The sequence below is a fragment of the Haliotis asinina genome, chromosome 2, assembly GCF_037392515.1.
Source record: "Haliotis asinina isolate JCU_RB_2024 chromosome 2, JCU_Hal_asi_v2, whole genome shotgun sequence".
Classification (NCBI taxonomy): Eukaryota; Metazoa; Mollusca; class Gastropoda; order Lepetellida; family Haliotidae; genus Haliotis; species Haliotis asinina.
In genome coordinates, this window is record NC_090281.1 from 46,742,879 (window position 1) to 46,760,975 (window position 18,097).

General features: G+C 42.3%; 1 protein-coding gene across 3 annotated transcripts in view; it reads right to left on the reverse strand.

Annotated features, from left to right (window-relative positions):
• Positions 1-271: 271 nt before the first annotated feature.
• LOC137273817 (70 kDa neurofilament protein-like) overlaps positions 272-18,097 on the reverse strand; it is a 42,284-nt gene continuing 24,458 nt past the window's right edge. The window contains exons 3-11 of one of the 3 annotated variants that reach the window (XM_067806678.1): positions 15,583-15,678; positions 12,225-12,386; positions 11,666-11,791; positions 7,243-7,463; positions 4,951-5,060; positions 2,654-2,811; positions 2,260-2,364; positions 1,298-1,414; positions 272-845 (exon numbers count right to left, since the gene is read on the reverse strand). In XM_067806678.1, coding sequence (XP_067662779.1) covers positions 807-845; positions 1,298-1,414; positions 2,260-2,364; positions 2,654-2,811; positions 4,951-5,060; positions 7,243-7,463; positions 11,666-11,791; positions 12,225-12,386; positions 15,583-15,678 — 1,134 coding nt within the window. In that variant the 3' untranslated portion in view covers positions 272-806. Of the gene's footprint in view, positions 846-1,297; positions 1,415-2,259; positions 2,365-2,653; positions 2,812-4,098; positions 5,828-6,244; positions 6,280-7,242; positions 7,464-11,665; positions 11,792-12,224; positions 12,387-15,582; positions 15,679-18,097 lie in introns of those variants that run through there. The other 2 variants (XM_067806679.1, XM_067806680.1) reach the window with 2 other exon arrangements.

Genomic DNA, 18,097 nt, shown 5'->3' on the forward strand with positions numbered 1-18,097 from the left:
GTGAGGTTGATGTCACGCTGTACCCTAAAGTATTTTGATATAAATTTGTAACTGTTTGTCAGTCAAGACAACAATCGTAATGACCATATCAAGAACGTGCATGTGATGTGTTTGCCTGAAATAGAGTGACCTCCCCTACATCTATACTACATTGTGATATGCTGCCTAAATACACCTGTATTTTTCTTTAAATGCATAAGGCTAGATGAAAACAATATCATATAAAGGTAAATATTATGAAAAATAGTTTGCAAAAAGTATATAAGATGTGTTCTTTGAAAATCTTTAATATATTACAAACAGATCTGATACACCAAGACAGGCCTGAGATACAATGAAAGCAGAGTTATCTACCCTTTTTAAACAAAGAATGTGAATCCATTGATGTACAAGGGATACATTGTGTGAATGGTCAGTTTCACAACCAGAATGTAACCATCCAATTGATACGGTAGCACCACATAAAGTATTGAACTGAAAGACGTAATACAAGCGCTGTTAGATCTTTTACATACGCTTTACTAAAATTGAAAAAAAATGTTTAACACTAATCAACATAAAAATTGTTCAAGAGAGTATTGTCATAAATATGGTTGATATACAAGCATGAAAATTCAATACGTCCACAATGATCTCAAAAAGTGATATTAACATACATTTTAAAAAAAACACCTGGACTGAACAACTGAAATCTTTAGCTATATTCTAACTCAGTATAAACAGCGGATAGGTGTCTGGGGCTGGTCACGCCCACATATTAGAACGGTGCGCCTCTGGTGGCGTGACATGGCAGTGCTTGGGAACGTTTAGGAGTAGTTGGTCTTCTGGATGTGGCAGGCCTTCTCCTACAAAAGATGCATTGGAGAGAATTTAAAAGGGAGGAATGGAGAAAGGTTTCGACATTGATTAATGGTGAAAGAGGGGGTCATGGTTTTATTACGCTTATGGCAATATTGATGCTATATCACGGCGGGGACGCCAGAAATGGGCTGGGGACATTGACTAAGGGGTCACAAGGAATTTGTCAATTATGAAAAAGGTTCTAATTGTGGTTGAGAATGTCCCTTTTGTATATGTGTATGATATCCAATAATACCGAACTTGTGTGGAACCAACGGTTGTGTCGAAGTAATAACAATTCCTGAATTATACTTTTAATAACTCTAAGTATTTGCAAAGGATCTTTCACACTTTAAACAAAAATGTTTTACTGAACATGTAAGCAGCGTCGATGAGTTATCTCATTGCCCAACTGTCGTAAACAGATGTTCATACTGTTAACCACTCGTTTGCATACCTCGTTCTTGTTATTGAGGAGAGTGGTGGTGATGTTGGAGCCGGTACCCCAGGAATCAGCGTCGCGGAACACCAGGTCGTTCAAGCCGGCACTCGTTGAGGATCCTTTGGCCCAGATCTACAAGAAAACGTTAAATGTAAACTGGTTATATTACATGTTGTTGACATGATAACAATGTAAGTAAGTGAAATTATATGATAAATTAAGTGATAAGTGTTTGTTCAAGAATATATCACCCTCTTCCCACAAAACGTTTTAAAATTCTAAAATTCATTAAAATCGATAATGGGTAAATAGAAGAGAAATTCAGTGCACTATTTTAAACGAAAACAGTGTTTTCTCAATGAGCGCACAATATTTGTGATTTTCTGAAGGAGAACAGCTGCATTGGTAACAATAATAACAGTAATACTAGGATAATGTTATATAATCTAAAAAAAAACTAATGCGGGGAAAGAGTTCCGTCCGTGCCCCACTCGCTTTACATAGTAACTTTGTTCCTTCCCATGTGTAATATTACAACACAAGTTCACTGATTGTTTTTTTTTTATATAATTACCTTTTATTGTTTACTGAATGTATATTTAACGTCAGGGATGCATGTCAGTTTGTAATTTTGGTTTTTGATTGGGGTTGGGGGTTTGGTGAAATATCTTGCTTCCCTGGCATGTCTAATTGACAAATACTTGGGTCTGTAAGCCTCTCGAGGCTAAATTGGTTCCCGGCTCCCTTTCCGAGAGCTAACGTCTTAAGTTCCTTCTAAGTTACTGTCAGCTGACAACCATGTGACCATTCGAAAAGGCATGAAGCGTTTGTCACCGGAAGTTCTAAGATCTCGCGAAGTACCGAGACCTACTTACGGACCCTATTCCATTTGGTTACAAAGAGCAGAAAGAGGACCTTTATTAACTACTGAGTGGACGTTGCCAACAGCAACAGACGTTTCCCAAAGTGTCCCTCACCTTGACCTGTTTCCCGGCCTTCAGTGAATAGTTTCTGAAGGTGTATGAGAGTTTTCTCTTTGAGTCCAAGTCCCTCTCAAGCCTGTAGTTATCGAGATCGACATCCTGAAAAAACAAAACAAAACGTATGGGTATTTTGTTTAATAAAAAAAATGCAAAGGTGTTCACGGGCCCTAACGTTTTCGTTTTCTCAGTTAACATGCGCAACCTGTCTTTGCATATCTTCTGCTGCTGTATTAGTACTCAAAATCGCTTCATATTTCCTTTGTCTTAATAAAATCTGTTATGAAACATTCAGCCCGCTTTCGAAATTACCGACTCCAAACCATTACATCTGGAGTGATGGCAAATTTATAGCAGACAGTTAGCTGAAACACAGAAAAATTCTATTTACTCTGCGTGATGTTCCTGATGATGTGTTCTCAAGGACAATAAACCGGCCCTCTGGGTCAACGGAGGCGACTACGACGGGTCCAGTGGAGGTGCGCTGATAGGTTGTCTTGGCCGACACTTCTCCTCGCATCATCTTCATCGACACTTGGGATGCATCTCCTAGTAACGACATCGTCAATAATGTAGTCACATGGCCAGTGTTCACCAAACGCATCATCCCAACAGAAAACAAATCACTTTATAATTATATATGATATAACCTTATCATCATTAATGTACATGCAACAAAAATAAACATAATTTCATTGCTTTATGTTATGACATACGATAATATATCATTTAAATTTATTCTTTATACGTTTTACTTTAGACATAGCCTTTATGTCGTACATTACAGAATAATTAACTCACAAAAGAATTATGAATAAATGGTTAGTTCAATGCAATACTTACCAACGTATATCTATAATTATCCTTGTTAAAATGCGAGATTGTAAACATAGTTGCTGTGATTAATGTTTAACATGAAGAAATTGTTAATAAAACCCATATAACCGTTTCATTAATAAACAAAAGGAAGGTATATATCAATGGGTTCATTGTGAGCGTTAGGTGTAGGTAGCAAGCTTGGGACGATCTGGGAGAAAATTGAAAAATGTGTGGAATACTTTGACAATTTCTCCCATCTTTTGATGCTCTAAGAGTCACATACTGATGTTTGAATAAAACTTCCTTTCGGTCCAGAATACTGTTGGAATCATTCTTTGAGAAAACAGACTCAAATGCCTCAAATATTTTCCAAGATATGGTCACTGTGTTATATGTAATGCATTCATAATGAAAGAACATGCGTTATCAACATGATTTTTATGACTAAATGTACTTGCGAATAATGAAGATATGATATGCTACCTTGATGAAATGAGTGACACTTCATGATAACCCAGACGAATACCATACCAGCATTTGACTAGTGTGACTAGGACCTGTTTATTTGTACACTGGCACTCTGTATCGGTTAAAAGAAGGAACAAAGCTAGTGATACAGAGTCTACAAGCCATACGCAGTCGAGAGTTCGAGACATCGAGAGTTCGAGATATCAAGAGTCCGAGTTGAAAGGGATGTTATTGCAGCAGCCACATCGTATATACTATTATAAATTTAACACCCTTTTTTCATTTGCCTAGTTAACCTGTCATACTATCACAAAATAACGGAGACCCGGTGTTTTACATGGAATGGCAGATTAACTACAATCGTATGAAACAAACAGGTGCCTTATTAATAACTTCTTTCGAGTAGTATATTCGAGATGTCAATTGTTGGTATGGTGCCCGTGTTCGTTCATCGTATTGATAAATCGCTGCCAGAAACGATGTTTCTAGAAGCGTCTCATCATCATCATCATCATCATCATCATCATCCCACTGTGAAATAACAACATGTTAGATGTGTTAGTTTATTTAAATCGCTGCTTACAGAAGCTCCCCTAGATCGCAGCAATCTACGGGGTTATTGCCATGAAAACCATATCGACAACAAGAGAGTTAACTCAGACGTTACAGGCGAAGTTGTATTTTAATGATGTTATCACCGGATCAACTACATCAAAGGAAAAAGAGAGGAAGAGGAAGAAGAAGGAGACGAAGATACAGCGATCGAATGGCAGTGTATGAGATTATGCCATTGGTATTCAGTAATCACTAACCATATGTGCGACACATGTCCGAGGAATAACGTGATATTCATAATCGTAATGTGTCTAAAAGGCGATGTAAAATAAACAAAATCCAAAAACGGGTGATGGGGAGGGTATAGTGATGCAAAAATGTAAAGATTTTCCTTGAGTATTATAAGAATAATGGTACATCATCACAGATGAGTTATGCATATGAGCTCAATAGAGCTTATCACAACTTTAAGCATATAACAATAAAGACATCGACTAGCTATATAACATATGATCAGCTATCATACACCACGATAAATACTACTAACGTCTTTCGTTAAGCGAGAAGGTGGCAAGAAGGACACACTCCGCTAGGGCTTCTGAGATCAGGAAACTGACAGGGAAAAATTGGCACGTTAGAAAAAAATGCTGGCGTCATTAGAAGCAAAAGCAAAGTTTCTAGTAATTTCTACTCGGTGGATAAATTGGAAGCAAGATATCAAGAAATGCCCATGCACAGTTAGCTATCCCACAATCCTTAGATTAAGACATGCGTAAAGGATGTTTCCGTTTGTTAGTTGCGCATAAGCCCATGTTAATCTTCCTTCGGCGGTTCTCTAATACGCACCCCCAACTTCAAATTGTCCAGACTGGGCAGCGTTGATATAGTCTACGAGTCGGGAAGAACTATCACTTTGAACGTTCATAACTTGCTCGACGACTTGCCGTAAACCGACTCTGTGAGACAAAGGTCAAAGGTCAATGATCAAATGTCAACGATATGTCAGTATTAGAAGAGGAATGTTTGTTAGTACTGTGGGCACAGCGTCACACTTAGACACGACTCGTGGGTTGGTTTTACGACGACACGGTCTGCTCAGTACCAGATTTCTCTTCCTCCGTTTTGGTTTTAACTTCTTCCTCCTTCCCGGATTGGCCTGTTGACTGGCTCGACATAGAACTAGATGATACTCGGGTACTTTTCCATGAGGATGAGCTCATATAGGATGATGGCCTTCATGAGAGAGAGTGCATGAAAACAAAATAAATGTTGAGCAAAGAGTAGAGAACAAATCAGTGAAGACACCAATACCCCACAAGTCACAACATAGTCAGCAGAACTCATCGGTGCGGGACTGAAGCTTAAAAAAAAAGCCACAACATCTTAGGACGCAATACTTTGCATGCAGGTGACCACGTGACTTCGGCCATGTGGCGTCCACCTACCACCCTCACACCCTATTTAGTTCTTGTCGCCGGGAGATTTGTCACCACCATCTTCTCCCGGCTGACTCTCGTTTGGGGCAGCATTGGCCTCCTCAACTCTATCCTCAACGGGTTTAGGATCAGGTAAGCCTTGAGGCTCCTCTAGGCGTTCCTGCTCCTCTGGAGTCGGCGAGCGTGCACGTCGACTTGAGCTCGAAGAAGACGACTCGACTCTTCTCGTCACCACTCGCACAATCTTGCCATCGTGGTCTGTCTCCACGCCGTTTATATTGTATTCCCTGAGATGTTTACAAACATGTGAACGCTACATGCGCCTGCACCGGCCATCAAGGAACAGAAGCAATTTCCAGACAACCATCTACTACAGACGGACAAGACTCACTGACAGGGAAGACTAACATACCGGTCAATTTGTAAAAAAATAATTACCGGCTCAAATATAGCCGAATTAGGATTTGTATACATTTCAATTTGAACAGAAATAAGAATTTTGAAATTTTAAATTCAATTGACGGGTATGCCAGAATTTGGTCCCCGAAGAGGTGACAAGGGCCACAAAAAACTGCAACTAAATAAAAAGGGTGTGGCTTTTTTGCACCGACAGAGTGAAAAGTATCTAAAACTAAATCCACGCGGTAGTGTGACGAAACAATGCAATTGATATTGCCACTGATAGGGAAAGGTCAAGGTCTAACCTGCAGTGGTCGTGTCGCCAGCCGTGGAATACTGTCTAGAAATTCAAAATCAACCAATCATATCACTGGACAGAGTAAACCAACCAATCATATCACTGGACAAAGAAAACCAACGACTCAGATGCATAGCTCTTATGACACATAACTCAACTTATTGTATCACTCAAATCAGGAAATCACTTGCAGGAATTTGTTTACAACAACCTACATTAAAAATTGTAGTTGACAGTTGAATATCTAACAAAAAACAGAACAAAACCATGGTCCTAAACAGCATTCACATTCGCAAACGAAAACACCTGACTAATTTCAAATGAACAAGTAAACACTTGCATTCACTTTTACCAAAGTTACTTCCAACTGTAAATGACACTAAGGAAATATAAATATTGAAATTAGTATCACAGATAGGGCAATAACTGAAGGTATTTCACAGATCAGCTATGTTCTTCATCACACAATGTCCATGCTAAGGAACACACTAAATTTAATATTTGACTTACAGTGTTGAAATCGATACAAAATGCATCGTAAGCAACAGTAAATAAAATTATATCACAACAGTTACTGACGCATGTGTCAAACATGCGGAAATAACGACTAACAAATTTAAAACAATTACTGAATGAACTTTATATAAGAATGTACGAATAAATTTTAGGAGTTCCTTGAGAAATAGTAATAGTAATACTTACAAAATTATTTTATTCAAAATTTAGTTATAGATTAAAATTGAACATCAAAGAATGGTACAGACCACTTTAACACAGATATTTATTAAAACATTTTTTTCAGATGACTCAAATGAGTCAAGCACTAACGACTTCTACGCCGTCGGACTTAAAAGAAATTGGTGTTGCCAAAATATGATACCAGAATGACAGACCGTCTTTTTCCATTCTCGCAGAGCAAAATTTCGAGGCGAAAGGTCGAAGAGCTCATGGGCCCAACGAACCATGCATGTTTAAAACAGAGTCATTTGCAGAAGCTTTCCTCACCTTGTTTCCTCTCCCTCCAAGAGCTTCCTGTAGGCAGCAATCTCCAGCTCGAGGGACAGTTTGGCGTCCATGAGCGTCTGAAGCTCCTGGAGGATGCTCTCCATCTCTGATCTCAGCTTGGTGATCTCCTCCTTCAGTTGGCTGGTCTCAAGGTCATGGTCGTGGTCTTTCTGTTCCATCTCTCTCAGTAGTTCTTGGTATTGCTTCTCCAGCTGGCTGTTCTGTAGGGCAGAGCGGTGGGTTATAGACAGCTTGATGGGTTACAGACAGGTTGTTGGGTTACAGTCTGTTGGGTTACAGGCGGGTTGTTGGGTTACAGACAGCGTGACGGGTTATAGGCGGGTTGTTGGGTTACAGACGAGTTGTTGAGTTACAGACAGCTTGATGGGTTACAGGCGGGTTGTTGGGTTACAGACGGGTTGCTGGGTTACAGACAGCTTGATGGGTTACAGGCGGGTTGTTGGGTTACAGACGAGTTGTTGGGTTACAGACAACTTGTTGGGTTATAGACGCATTCTTGTACAAACACCTTGTGGTACAAACTCATTGTTGTAAACTGTGGTTGTGTTGTTCAGCCACGTTGTGTTGCTACACAGACGGTTTGTTGTGATTTGTTGTGTGTTGGATAATGACAAGTTAATTGCATGAATCTGATTCTGAATTTTTACTTAAGTATGAATTCTCGATATCTTCCACACTCCCTGGTACATAATTCACATCCAAAACAATAACCTTCAAATATATGTGGAGATGTGCCAGGTTTATGAAGCGCTCGTAACTGATGCACAGTATGGTCTTAAAAACTTCGACTTCTTCTTGTACGCATACAGTTTGATGTCAGTTCTACATGATGTTCTTGTGCAGTACGTATTGGGCAGTAGGAAGTACTTACTCTAGCCTCGAGGTCCGCAAGTCTGGCACGGGCGTCCGAGAGTTGTTTAATGTCAGTTCTACATGATGTTCTAGTGCAGTACGTATTGGGCAGTAGGAAGTACTTACTCTAGCCTCGAGGTCCGCAAGTCTGGCACGGGCGTCCGAGAGTTGTTTGATGTCAGTTCTACATGATGTTCTAGTGCAGTACGTATTGGGCAGTAGGAAGTACTTACTCTAGCCTCGAGGTCCGCAAGTCTGGCACGGGCGTCCGAGAGTTGTTTGATGTCAGTTCTACGTGATGTTCTAGTGCAGTACGTATTGGGCAGTAGGAAGTACTTACTCTAGCCTCGAGGTCCGCAAGTCTGGCACGGGCGTCCGAGAGTTGTTTGATGTCAGTTCTACGTGATGTTCTAGTGCAGTACGTATTGGGCAGTAGGAAGTACTTACTCTAGCCTCGAGGTCCGCAAGTCTGGCACGGGCGTCCGAGAGTTGTTTGATGTCAGTTCTACGTGATGTTCTAGTGCAGTACGTATTGGGCAGTAGGAAGTACTTACTCTAGCCTCGAGGTCCGCAAGTCTGGCACGGGCGTCCGAGAGTTGTTTGATGTCAGTTCTACGTGATGTTCTAGTGCAGTACGTATTGGGCAGTAGGAAGTACTTACTCTAGCCTCGAGGTCCGCAAGTCTGGCACGGGCGTCCGAGAGTTGTTTGATGTCAGTTCTACGTGATGTTCTAGTGCAGTACGTATTGGGCAGTAGGAAGTACTTACTCTAGCCTCGAGGTCCGCAAGTCTGGCACGGGCGTCCGAGAGTTGTTTGATGTCAGTTCTACGTGATGTTCTAGTGCAGTACGTATTGGGCAGTAGGAAGTACTTACTCTAGCCTCGAGGTCCGCAAGTCTGGCACGGGCGTCCGAGAGTTGTTTGATGTCAGTTCTACGTGATGTTCTAGTGCAGTACGTATTGGGCAGTAGGAAGTACTTACTCTAGCCTCGAGGTCCGCAAGTCTGGCACGGGCGTCCGAGAGTTGTTTGATGTCAGTTCTACCTGATGTTCTTGTGCAGTACGTATTGGGCAGTAGGAAGTACTTACTCTAGCCTCGAGGTCCGCAAGTCTGGCACGGGCGTCCGAGAGTTGTTTGATGTCAGTTCTACGTGATGTTCTAGTGCAGTACGTATTGGGCAGTAGGAAGTACTTACTCTAGCCTCGAGGTCCGCAAGTCTGGCACGGGCGTCCGAGAGTTGTTTGATGTCAGTTCTACATGATGTTCTAGTGCAGTACGTATTGGGCAGTAGGAAGTACTTACTCTAGCCTCGAGGTCCGCAAGTCTGGCACGGGCGTCCGAGAGTTGTTTGATGTCAGTTCTACGTGATGTTCTAGTGCAGTACGTATTGGGCAGTAGGAAGTACTTACTCTAGCCTCGAGGTCCGCAAGTCTGGCACGGGCGTCCGAGAGTTGTTTGATGTCAGTTCTACGTGATGTTCTAGTGCAGTACGTATTGGGCAGTAGGAAGTACTTACTCTAGCCTCGAGGTCCGCAAGTCTGGCACGGGCGTCCGAGAGTTGTTTGATGTCAGTTCTACGTGATGTTCTAGTGCAGTACGTATTGGGCAGTAGGAAGTACTTACTCTAGCCTCGAGGTCCGCAAGTCTGGCACGGGCGTCCGAGAGTTGTTTGATGTCAGTTCTACGTGATGTTCTAGTGCAGTACGTATTGGGCAGTAGGAAGTACTTACTCTAGCCTCGAGGTCCGCAAGTCTGGCACGGGCGTCCGAGAGTTGTTTGATGTCAGTTCTACGTGATGTTCTAGTGCAGTACGTATTGGGCAGTAGGAAGTACTTACTCTAGCCTCGAGGTCCGCAAGTCTGGCACGGGCGTCCGAGAGTTGTTTGATGTCAGTTCTACGTGATGTTCTAGTGCAGTACGTATTGGGCAGTAGGAAGTACTTACTCTAGCCTCGAGGTCCGCAAGTCTGGCACGGGCGTCCGAGAGTTGTTTGATGTCAGTTCTACCTGATGTTCTTGTGCAGTACGTATTGGGCAGTAGGAAGTACTTACTCTAGCCTCGAGGTCCGCAAGTCTGGCACGGGCGTCCGAGAGTTGTTTGATGTCAGTTCTACGTGATGTTCTAGTGCAGTACGTATTGGGCAGTAGGAAGTACTTACTCTAGCCTCGAGGTCCGCAAGTCTGGCACGGGCGTCCGAGAGTTGTTTGATGTCAGTTCTACGTGATGTTCTAGTGCAGTACGTATTGGGCAGTAGGAAGTACTTACTCTAGCCTCGAGGTCCGCAAGTCTGGCACGGGCGTCCGAGAGTTGTTTGATGTCAGTTCTACGTGATGTTCTAGTGCAGTACGTATTGGGCAGTAGGAAGTACTTACTCTAGCCTCGAGGTCCGCAAGTCTGGCACGGGCGTCCGAGAGTTGTTTGATGTCAGTTCTACGTGATGTTCTAGTGCAGTACGTATTGGGCAGTAGGAAGTACTTACTCTAGCCTCGAGGTCCGCAAGTCTGGCACGGGCGTCCGAGAGTTGTTTGATGTCAGTTCTACGTGATGTTCTAGTGCAGTACGTATTGGGCAGTAGGAAGTACTTACTCTAGCCTCGAGGTCCGCAAGTCTGGCACGGGCGTCCGAGAGTTGTTTGATGTCAGTTCTACGTGATGTTCTTGTGCAGTACGTATTGGGCAGTAGGAAGTACTTACTCTAGCCTCGAGGTCCGCAAGTCTGGCACGGGCGTCCGAGAGTTGTTTGATGTCAGTTCTACCTGATGTTCTTGTGCAGTACGTATTGGGCAGTAGGAAGTACTTACTCTAGCCTCGAGGTCCGCAAGTGTGGCACGGGCGTCCGAGAGTTGTTTGATGTCAGTTCTACCTGATGTTCTTGTGCAGTACGTATTGGGCAGTAGGAAGTACTTACTCTAGCCTCGAGGTCCGCAAGTGTGGCACGGGCGTCCGAGAGTTGTTTGATGTCAGTTCTACCTGATGTTCTTGTGCAGTACGTATTGGGCAGTAGGAAGTACTTACTCTAGCCTCGAGGTCCGCAAGTGTGGCACGGGCGTCCGAGAGTTGTTTGATGTCAGTTCTACATGATGTTCTTGTGCAGTACGTATTGGGCAGTAGGAAGTACTTACTCTAGCCTCGAGGTCCGCAAGTCTGGCACGGGCGTCCGAGAGTTGTTTGATGTCAGTTCTACGTGATGTTCTAGTGCAGTACGTATTGGGCAGTAGGAAGTACTTACTCTAGCCTCGAGGTCCGCAAGTCTGGCACGGGCGTCCGAGAGTTGTTTGATGTCAGTTCTACATGATGTTCTTGTGCAGTACGTATTGGGCAGTAGGAAGTACTTACTCTAGCCTCGAGGTCCGCAAGTCTGGCACGGGCGTCCGAGAGTTGTTTGATGTCAGTTCTACGTGATGTTCTAGTGCAGTACGTATTGGGCAGTAGGAAGTACTTACTCTAGCCTCGAGGTCCGCAAGTCTGGCACGGGCGTCCGAGAGTTGTTTGATGTCAGTTCTACATGATGTTCTTGTGCAGTACGTATTGGGCAGTAGGAAGTACTTACTCTAGCCTCGAGGTCCGCAAGTCTGGCACGGGCGTCCGAGAGTTGTTTGATGTACTTCTTGGATTCCTCCTTGGCGTGTGTGACCTCCATGTTGTGTTTGGTCGCTCCTGTTCGGAACTCTTGTACCTAGATCGACAACAACATAAAGTCAGACTTGTAACAAATAGAATCAGTTTGTTCATATTTTGCAACATTCTTTCTCATTTCACCTTATTATTCTGCGCATAGACTGAAGATCAAACTTTCCCATGAAATAGTCAGGGAGAAAAACTGATCTGTGGTATCGATCTTCTGGAAATACATTGGCGCCCTATTCCCTTTAAATCCTATGGGATAACCAAATGTATCGATATATGGACGTTTACATCTCCCTATAACAGCTGAAGTTATTGTTTGCTATAAACGAAAGATGACAGAAACAAACTGGTGAACTTGGTCCAGATATCCCGTTGTGGCTCTTCTGACTTATGTTCCTTCTACGATTCCCTGATTTCCAGATTTAAGGGTCCTGACTGTAAGGGTTGCAGTGTATAGAGGTCTGACACAGTATGGTACTAACCTTGAGGTTGTAGTATGCCTCCATTTCTCCCTTGATCTGGTCACACTTGGCGTCGTACTCGTTCTGTATGTCTCGGATGGCCTGCGACAGCTCGTTCTTCCAGAACTCGCGGTTCTCAGCGGTGGTGTCGCGGTACGCCAGGGCGGCTAGCTCCTTCAGCTCCTGTTCAGAAGAAAATCACAGATGACGGGTGATCGATTGATTGAGTGAGTGTTTATCGCCTGTTCCAACATTACCATAATTTACATAATAAATATAACGCATCTGGGACTAAACTGTAGAATAAATGGATACTGACAGTGGAAGGGGAAGGAACTCTGTACAAGAAAATGCCGCGCCCGGAGTACTGGTCAGACATATATCGATAAACAGGTTACGGAACATCTTTGTCTTTCATGTTCAGGGGATAACGGACCAGTGGCCGTATCCACCCTAGTGGTTTCACTTCGTTTGCATGAATTCTGACCCCTAAAATCCGATTTATATTAAACCAGTATTGTAACAGGAAGTACCTTTATTTTTCATCTTACACACCATTTTCAAACCGAACAGTTATTGGTTATATGAAATTTCAACAACTTTATACGCGCTTTTTGAGAGATGCTTTCCTTTCCATTATATTTCTTATTGGCTATGAAGGGAGACAACTCTTGTAGGACAAATGATTATTGCACCTTACAAGCACTATTATAGATGTGTTCGGCTTACCGATGTCATAACCCTACACATATTGATCTACATAGGGGAACGTCATCACGGAACATTCCAGCATCAGCATCAGCTCACGTCGTTCATGTCATCTTCACAACACGCAACTCGGATTACATAACTTCAGAATCAGAATAATAGAAGTAAAAGCCCCATCTTGGCGTCAATAGATTATAGATTCCATAATCGCTATGAGAGTAATTAAACACCAGTTTGCACTCTGCGCAGTCACCAGTTAAATAATGCCGGGGTATTCTCAGGGGGTTACATACATTGGCAAGGAGCAACTTATGGATCAACCAGGCCTCTCCAACATCACGTGACTGATTTACCTCGCTCCACCTCATTAAACAAGAGAGAGACGCCCCCTGGCATCCCTCTGGGATGAGGTCACGATGACAACGTGTGCAGTCTATTGATTAATGTTATTCTTTCTACGTACCATTTTGCCAGAATGTCCATATTTAACAAAGTGAACTAGCATACAGTATACGACTATATATAGACATGCGCTGTTGCATGCTCTCATGAATATTCATAAGGGTATTTACAGATGAGCAGACCATCCCGAATGGATTCAGGACGAGTTGTTCAGCGTGTTTCTGGATGCAGACTAAGAGAACAATGATAGCGGGGATGCTGTATACCTGCATGGTGGACGGGTTTATTTGTGGTATGCAGTGTAGCTTGTTCAACAGATGTCGCACTTGTTCACATTACGTATGTGCTGATTCAGTGAAACAGGAGGGTGTTTTGTGGGTGTTTTGTACCTGCACTGCATGAGTATTCAGCCTTGAACAAAAGATGAGGGCTTATACAGATGTAGAGTATTAATCACATCTTCGGGTTGTAGTTGAAGGAGCAGTCTAGCTATCGAGACAGTTCTGATTAATCGAGGCTTAATTTTAATAGTAACAATATTCCACCTGTGTGCTCCAAGCGTTGTTATTACCCAGGTCTGTTTTTTTCACACTGAATCATGAGATTGAGTGCATTGCTATTTAGGTTTACACAATCTCGTGCGTTTAACGTTAATTCGGTTTTGACATATTTTTGTCATGTCCCTCTAGGTATTCCAGCCTCTGGGGCTTTGCTCACACCCTTTAGCATCTAAAATATCGTATTGCCGATCTTATGCCAGCACCAGTTTGCGATCTGAATTTTATCCTTTCCGGCATGTATATTTCCATACTGAATGGGAAGATGGCTCCAAATTGAACATTCACCTTGATCTTGGAAGTAATTGGCTATTGGTCTAATGTTAAGTGTTCCTTCTATCGGTGAGTCTGTTTGAATTGGTGAGGTCTTCTGTCAGATCAAGATGCTGAAATCCGCTGAGACGGAAAACAGACTCAAGAAAGCTCCGCGCCTACATCACTCATTCGCTATTACCAGAACCTTGAACCTTGCCATTTTCAAATTGTGTCTCCAGAATATTGGAAAGCATTACAAACAGCACGCAGAGGCCCGATATGGTATGTTGAGACAAGGATGGGAATTGACCAAGAAGTAAACAAGAACGTTGTTTGAATTCACCCAGCCATCAAATATTAATGGTTCTCAGCACTAGTGGCTACGCGTTGTCATGGCAAATCATTCAAGCAACTGATGAAAGTTTCCACTTTTACGAGTATAGGCAGCGCTCAACCAACTCTTACACCCAAGTGATTTGTCCAACAGGCCCATGGGGAGCCATGTGAAGTCTTTAACTCTCCCGTAAAAGTGGATTGTTCCGCGACGCCGAAGATGTTTGTGATCAGATACCGGACAGGCCAGGAAGCGGAATTAAGTTCCCTGGTGCTAATACTATCATCCATACTAACGTTCAATGTTGGTTCATAACTCCTTATTATTATGCATTAAAGGTGCTGAGTCATTCCAGATATGGGCTCAATTATTGAACGATTCTGACTAAACTGCTTGAACTCTTTCGAAGTTGAATCCGATTTAATGAATCATAGAAAATATCAATACAAACTAAATTAGGTCTTTAGGTGGTTTTGAAATATATGTCGGTTCTCGTGGTGAACAAATTGAGTAATAATTCCAACAGGGCAACTCGAGTTTTGTGTTTGATTTTTCAAGCATTATACTTTATATTTTTGAAGTCATTTCCATAAAAGAGTTGTTGATAAGCAAAAGCGTATTGACCAGAATTTTGTTCACCGAGTTATGTGTTGTTAAGATTGTCAACTACATTAATCTGTTGTTCAACGCGGTGGTCTGTGAATAACTGAGTCTGGACCACAAAATCCAGTTATCAACAACATGTGCAATGATGTACTTCTCAGGAACACGATGACTTGTGTCAACTATATAAGTCAGCGCACTTGACCACCAAATCCCATCAGTCGCCACTTAAGACAAGCATGGGTTGTTGAAGACCAATTCAACAATTCTAACCCGGTTCTTCACGGATCTGTAAGACTGATCCATATGACAGCTGCATGTACAAAAATCGAGTCTGGACCAGATAAACCAGTGACTGATATTGTGGGCTATTTTCTATGCCATCGGGGATTAACGTGCTATCAACCAAGGGCATCGTGTCTCGTTTCTTCAAACCGATATTGGGTGTTGGAGGACCATGTATATACCCGGATTTCACAAGGGTTTTAGTACTGAGTGACCGGGACTGCCCGAAACTAACCTGTTCGTGGACCTGCTTGAGGAACTCGATCTCCTCGGCCAAAGTCTGGCGTCTGTTCTCGGCATCCATGCGGGCGAGGGTCTCATTGTTCAGATCCTGCAAACATGAAAACATACAGTTCACTCATCCATTATGTGCGTATGGGCACTGCATATTCATGGAGACATTCGTTGGAAGACATCATGTTGTATCTACCGGGCAACTGTTAGGCAGTTATAACATAATGTAATTTTGGTTGGCACTTCAGACACTGCAGCACCTAGCCACAACAAGCGTAAGGGTGTTGTGTAGGCAAACCTGTGCAAGATGGTGAATTCCTACGGGCTATATGCAGATTTTCGATTATTTCAGACATGTTTCGACAGTTTTGTAAGTCTGACGGAATTATAAAAGCAAGAGTAGTGATGGACCTAACTTGATTTCCAGCCTGCAGTCTCTGCAGTGAGAGCACATTAAAACTTTCATTCACTGTACTAGTTATCTTGGACTATTCAACATTCAAGAACAATCCAAACTCAACAAACACGATTGACATATGGCGTAATTCAGTTCCATGTCCAGTCCTTGAGGGCAAGGTGACCTTATTTCCAAAGCCACACCCTACGTTTATGTGTGAATGATAATCAATAACCCCTTCATATTCATTTATTATCATATAACAAACAGTGACAATGGATCCTATTTTGTTTTACAGATCCTCATGTGAGCATCAGAACCCTGTTTTCAATACAATAGACATAATTGCACCACAAGCGCCACAATGTAGAAATTATGCAAATTAATTATATTTCAACCTTGACGATTCAGTGGCAGGTCAAGGTCAACATGCGAGTCTATTTGGTACATTCCATATTCCCCTAGGAAACATCACTGTTCCCCAAACTTCCATAAAGAACCATTATGCCTCACAGTTGAAGTGTGAATAATCACTTGGGGAAACCTGTTTTAGAGTAAAATAGGTCATCGTGGAACGTTGCGTGCTGTAAGTGGCCGTTTGGATGTTTTTGTAGAGTAGAAGAACCTGATGTCGCTTGAAACATAATAAATCGAGTGAAATATATGTTGTATTTTAAAAATAACGTAAATTTATTTAATGTTAGAATAACGTATACCGGATGAAAATTTCAACATATGAACAATTTCATGAGTGAGTGAGTTTTCATTCAGCAATATTCCAGCTATATGATGGCTTAACAATTACATATCTTCTGTTATGAATATTCACTGTTGGGGTACGTTAAGTTAGTATTAGTGTTAACGTCACAATGAAAAGCCAAACTGAACGTACGAAGTACTGACTTTGCAAAAGCGACCAAAAGCTTTTGACCTAGTTTTTAGGACCTAATTCCCAGCTTAACTTATTGTACTTGTCATTTGAAGAGCACCATTCACGCCTTTCCTCTATCCGTTTTTCTACTGAAAGGAACATTCACATTCTACAGTGTAAACAGCGTGAATACATAGTGCTAGGACCTTGTACACATTTATTTTCTTTGAAGCTTACACTCATAAATACGATCGGGTGGTTCTGGTAACACAGTTCTTGAAGGTTGGTTGATAGGAATGTCATCTTTTAGACATTTCTGTCCGGCATACAGTGTTCAGTGTAATGTGGATTAGAAAGTCTGTTTGGGGCAATAATGGAACCTCCTACATCGATCCACATGTATATGTTAAACATAAATACTCCGAGTTTGTACTCGACCGTTGGGTGCTATGGGTCTCTTTTGATCCCTAAGTAATGACATACCAATTAAAGAATTGCGTGTTCTTCTTTCGGTATTTTCTTGCATTGCGCCCGAACTTTGAAACACTGATACAGTATTGATTCTCTCGGCAGGTATGTTAAAATAATAATAGTTTATTTGGTGTTGGCTGACAACAGTCATTGTAATGTGAAGAATAGCAGGATTACTTTCTGTTGTGTTATTAAAGACTAGGGGAAAGGTGGTGGTGTCGATTCGCCTCTTACCATGGTGCCAGTAAACCATACTTACTCAATGAAAGCTTAGAGATAAACCACTAGAGGCGTATATTTATTCCGCTGAGTTGTATATACAGTGGAAGCTGTCTAATCCGGCACGTACTGGGACTGTGGAAATAATACGGTTTTTTTAGAATGTGCCGGATTGCAGAGCTGATGATTAATGTACAAGCCACAGAAGGGACTTGGATTTTATGCCGGTGTTGACAACTTGCTGGATTAGACAGATGCCTGTTTTGACAGCTTCCACTGTACTGCATTGTTCTTTGTACTTCCTCTGATAAGTATATACATCTGTGATATATTTCACATGTGTATATGACAGCTTTAGCGAGGGTCACGCTCTGGCACATGTGCTTCACAGGTGGCCCGTGACGAGGAGAAATCGATGGCGAACTGCAACATCTGCGATAGGTAGGCTCAATATAACCTATGCATGTGCTTACTCCGTGTGCCAGTCACGTCGTGGACACATAGAGACAAGAAACTAGGATTGAGGCAATCTAATTGACAAGAAACTAGGATTGAGGC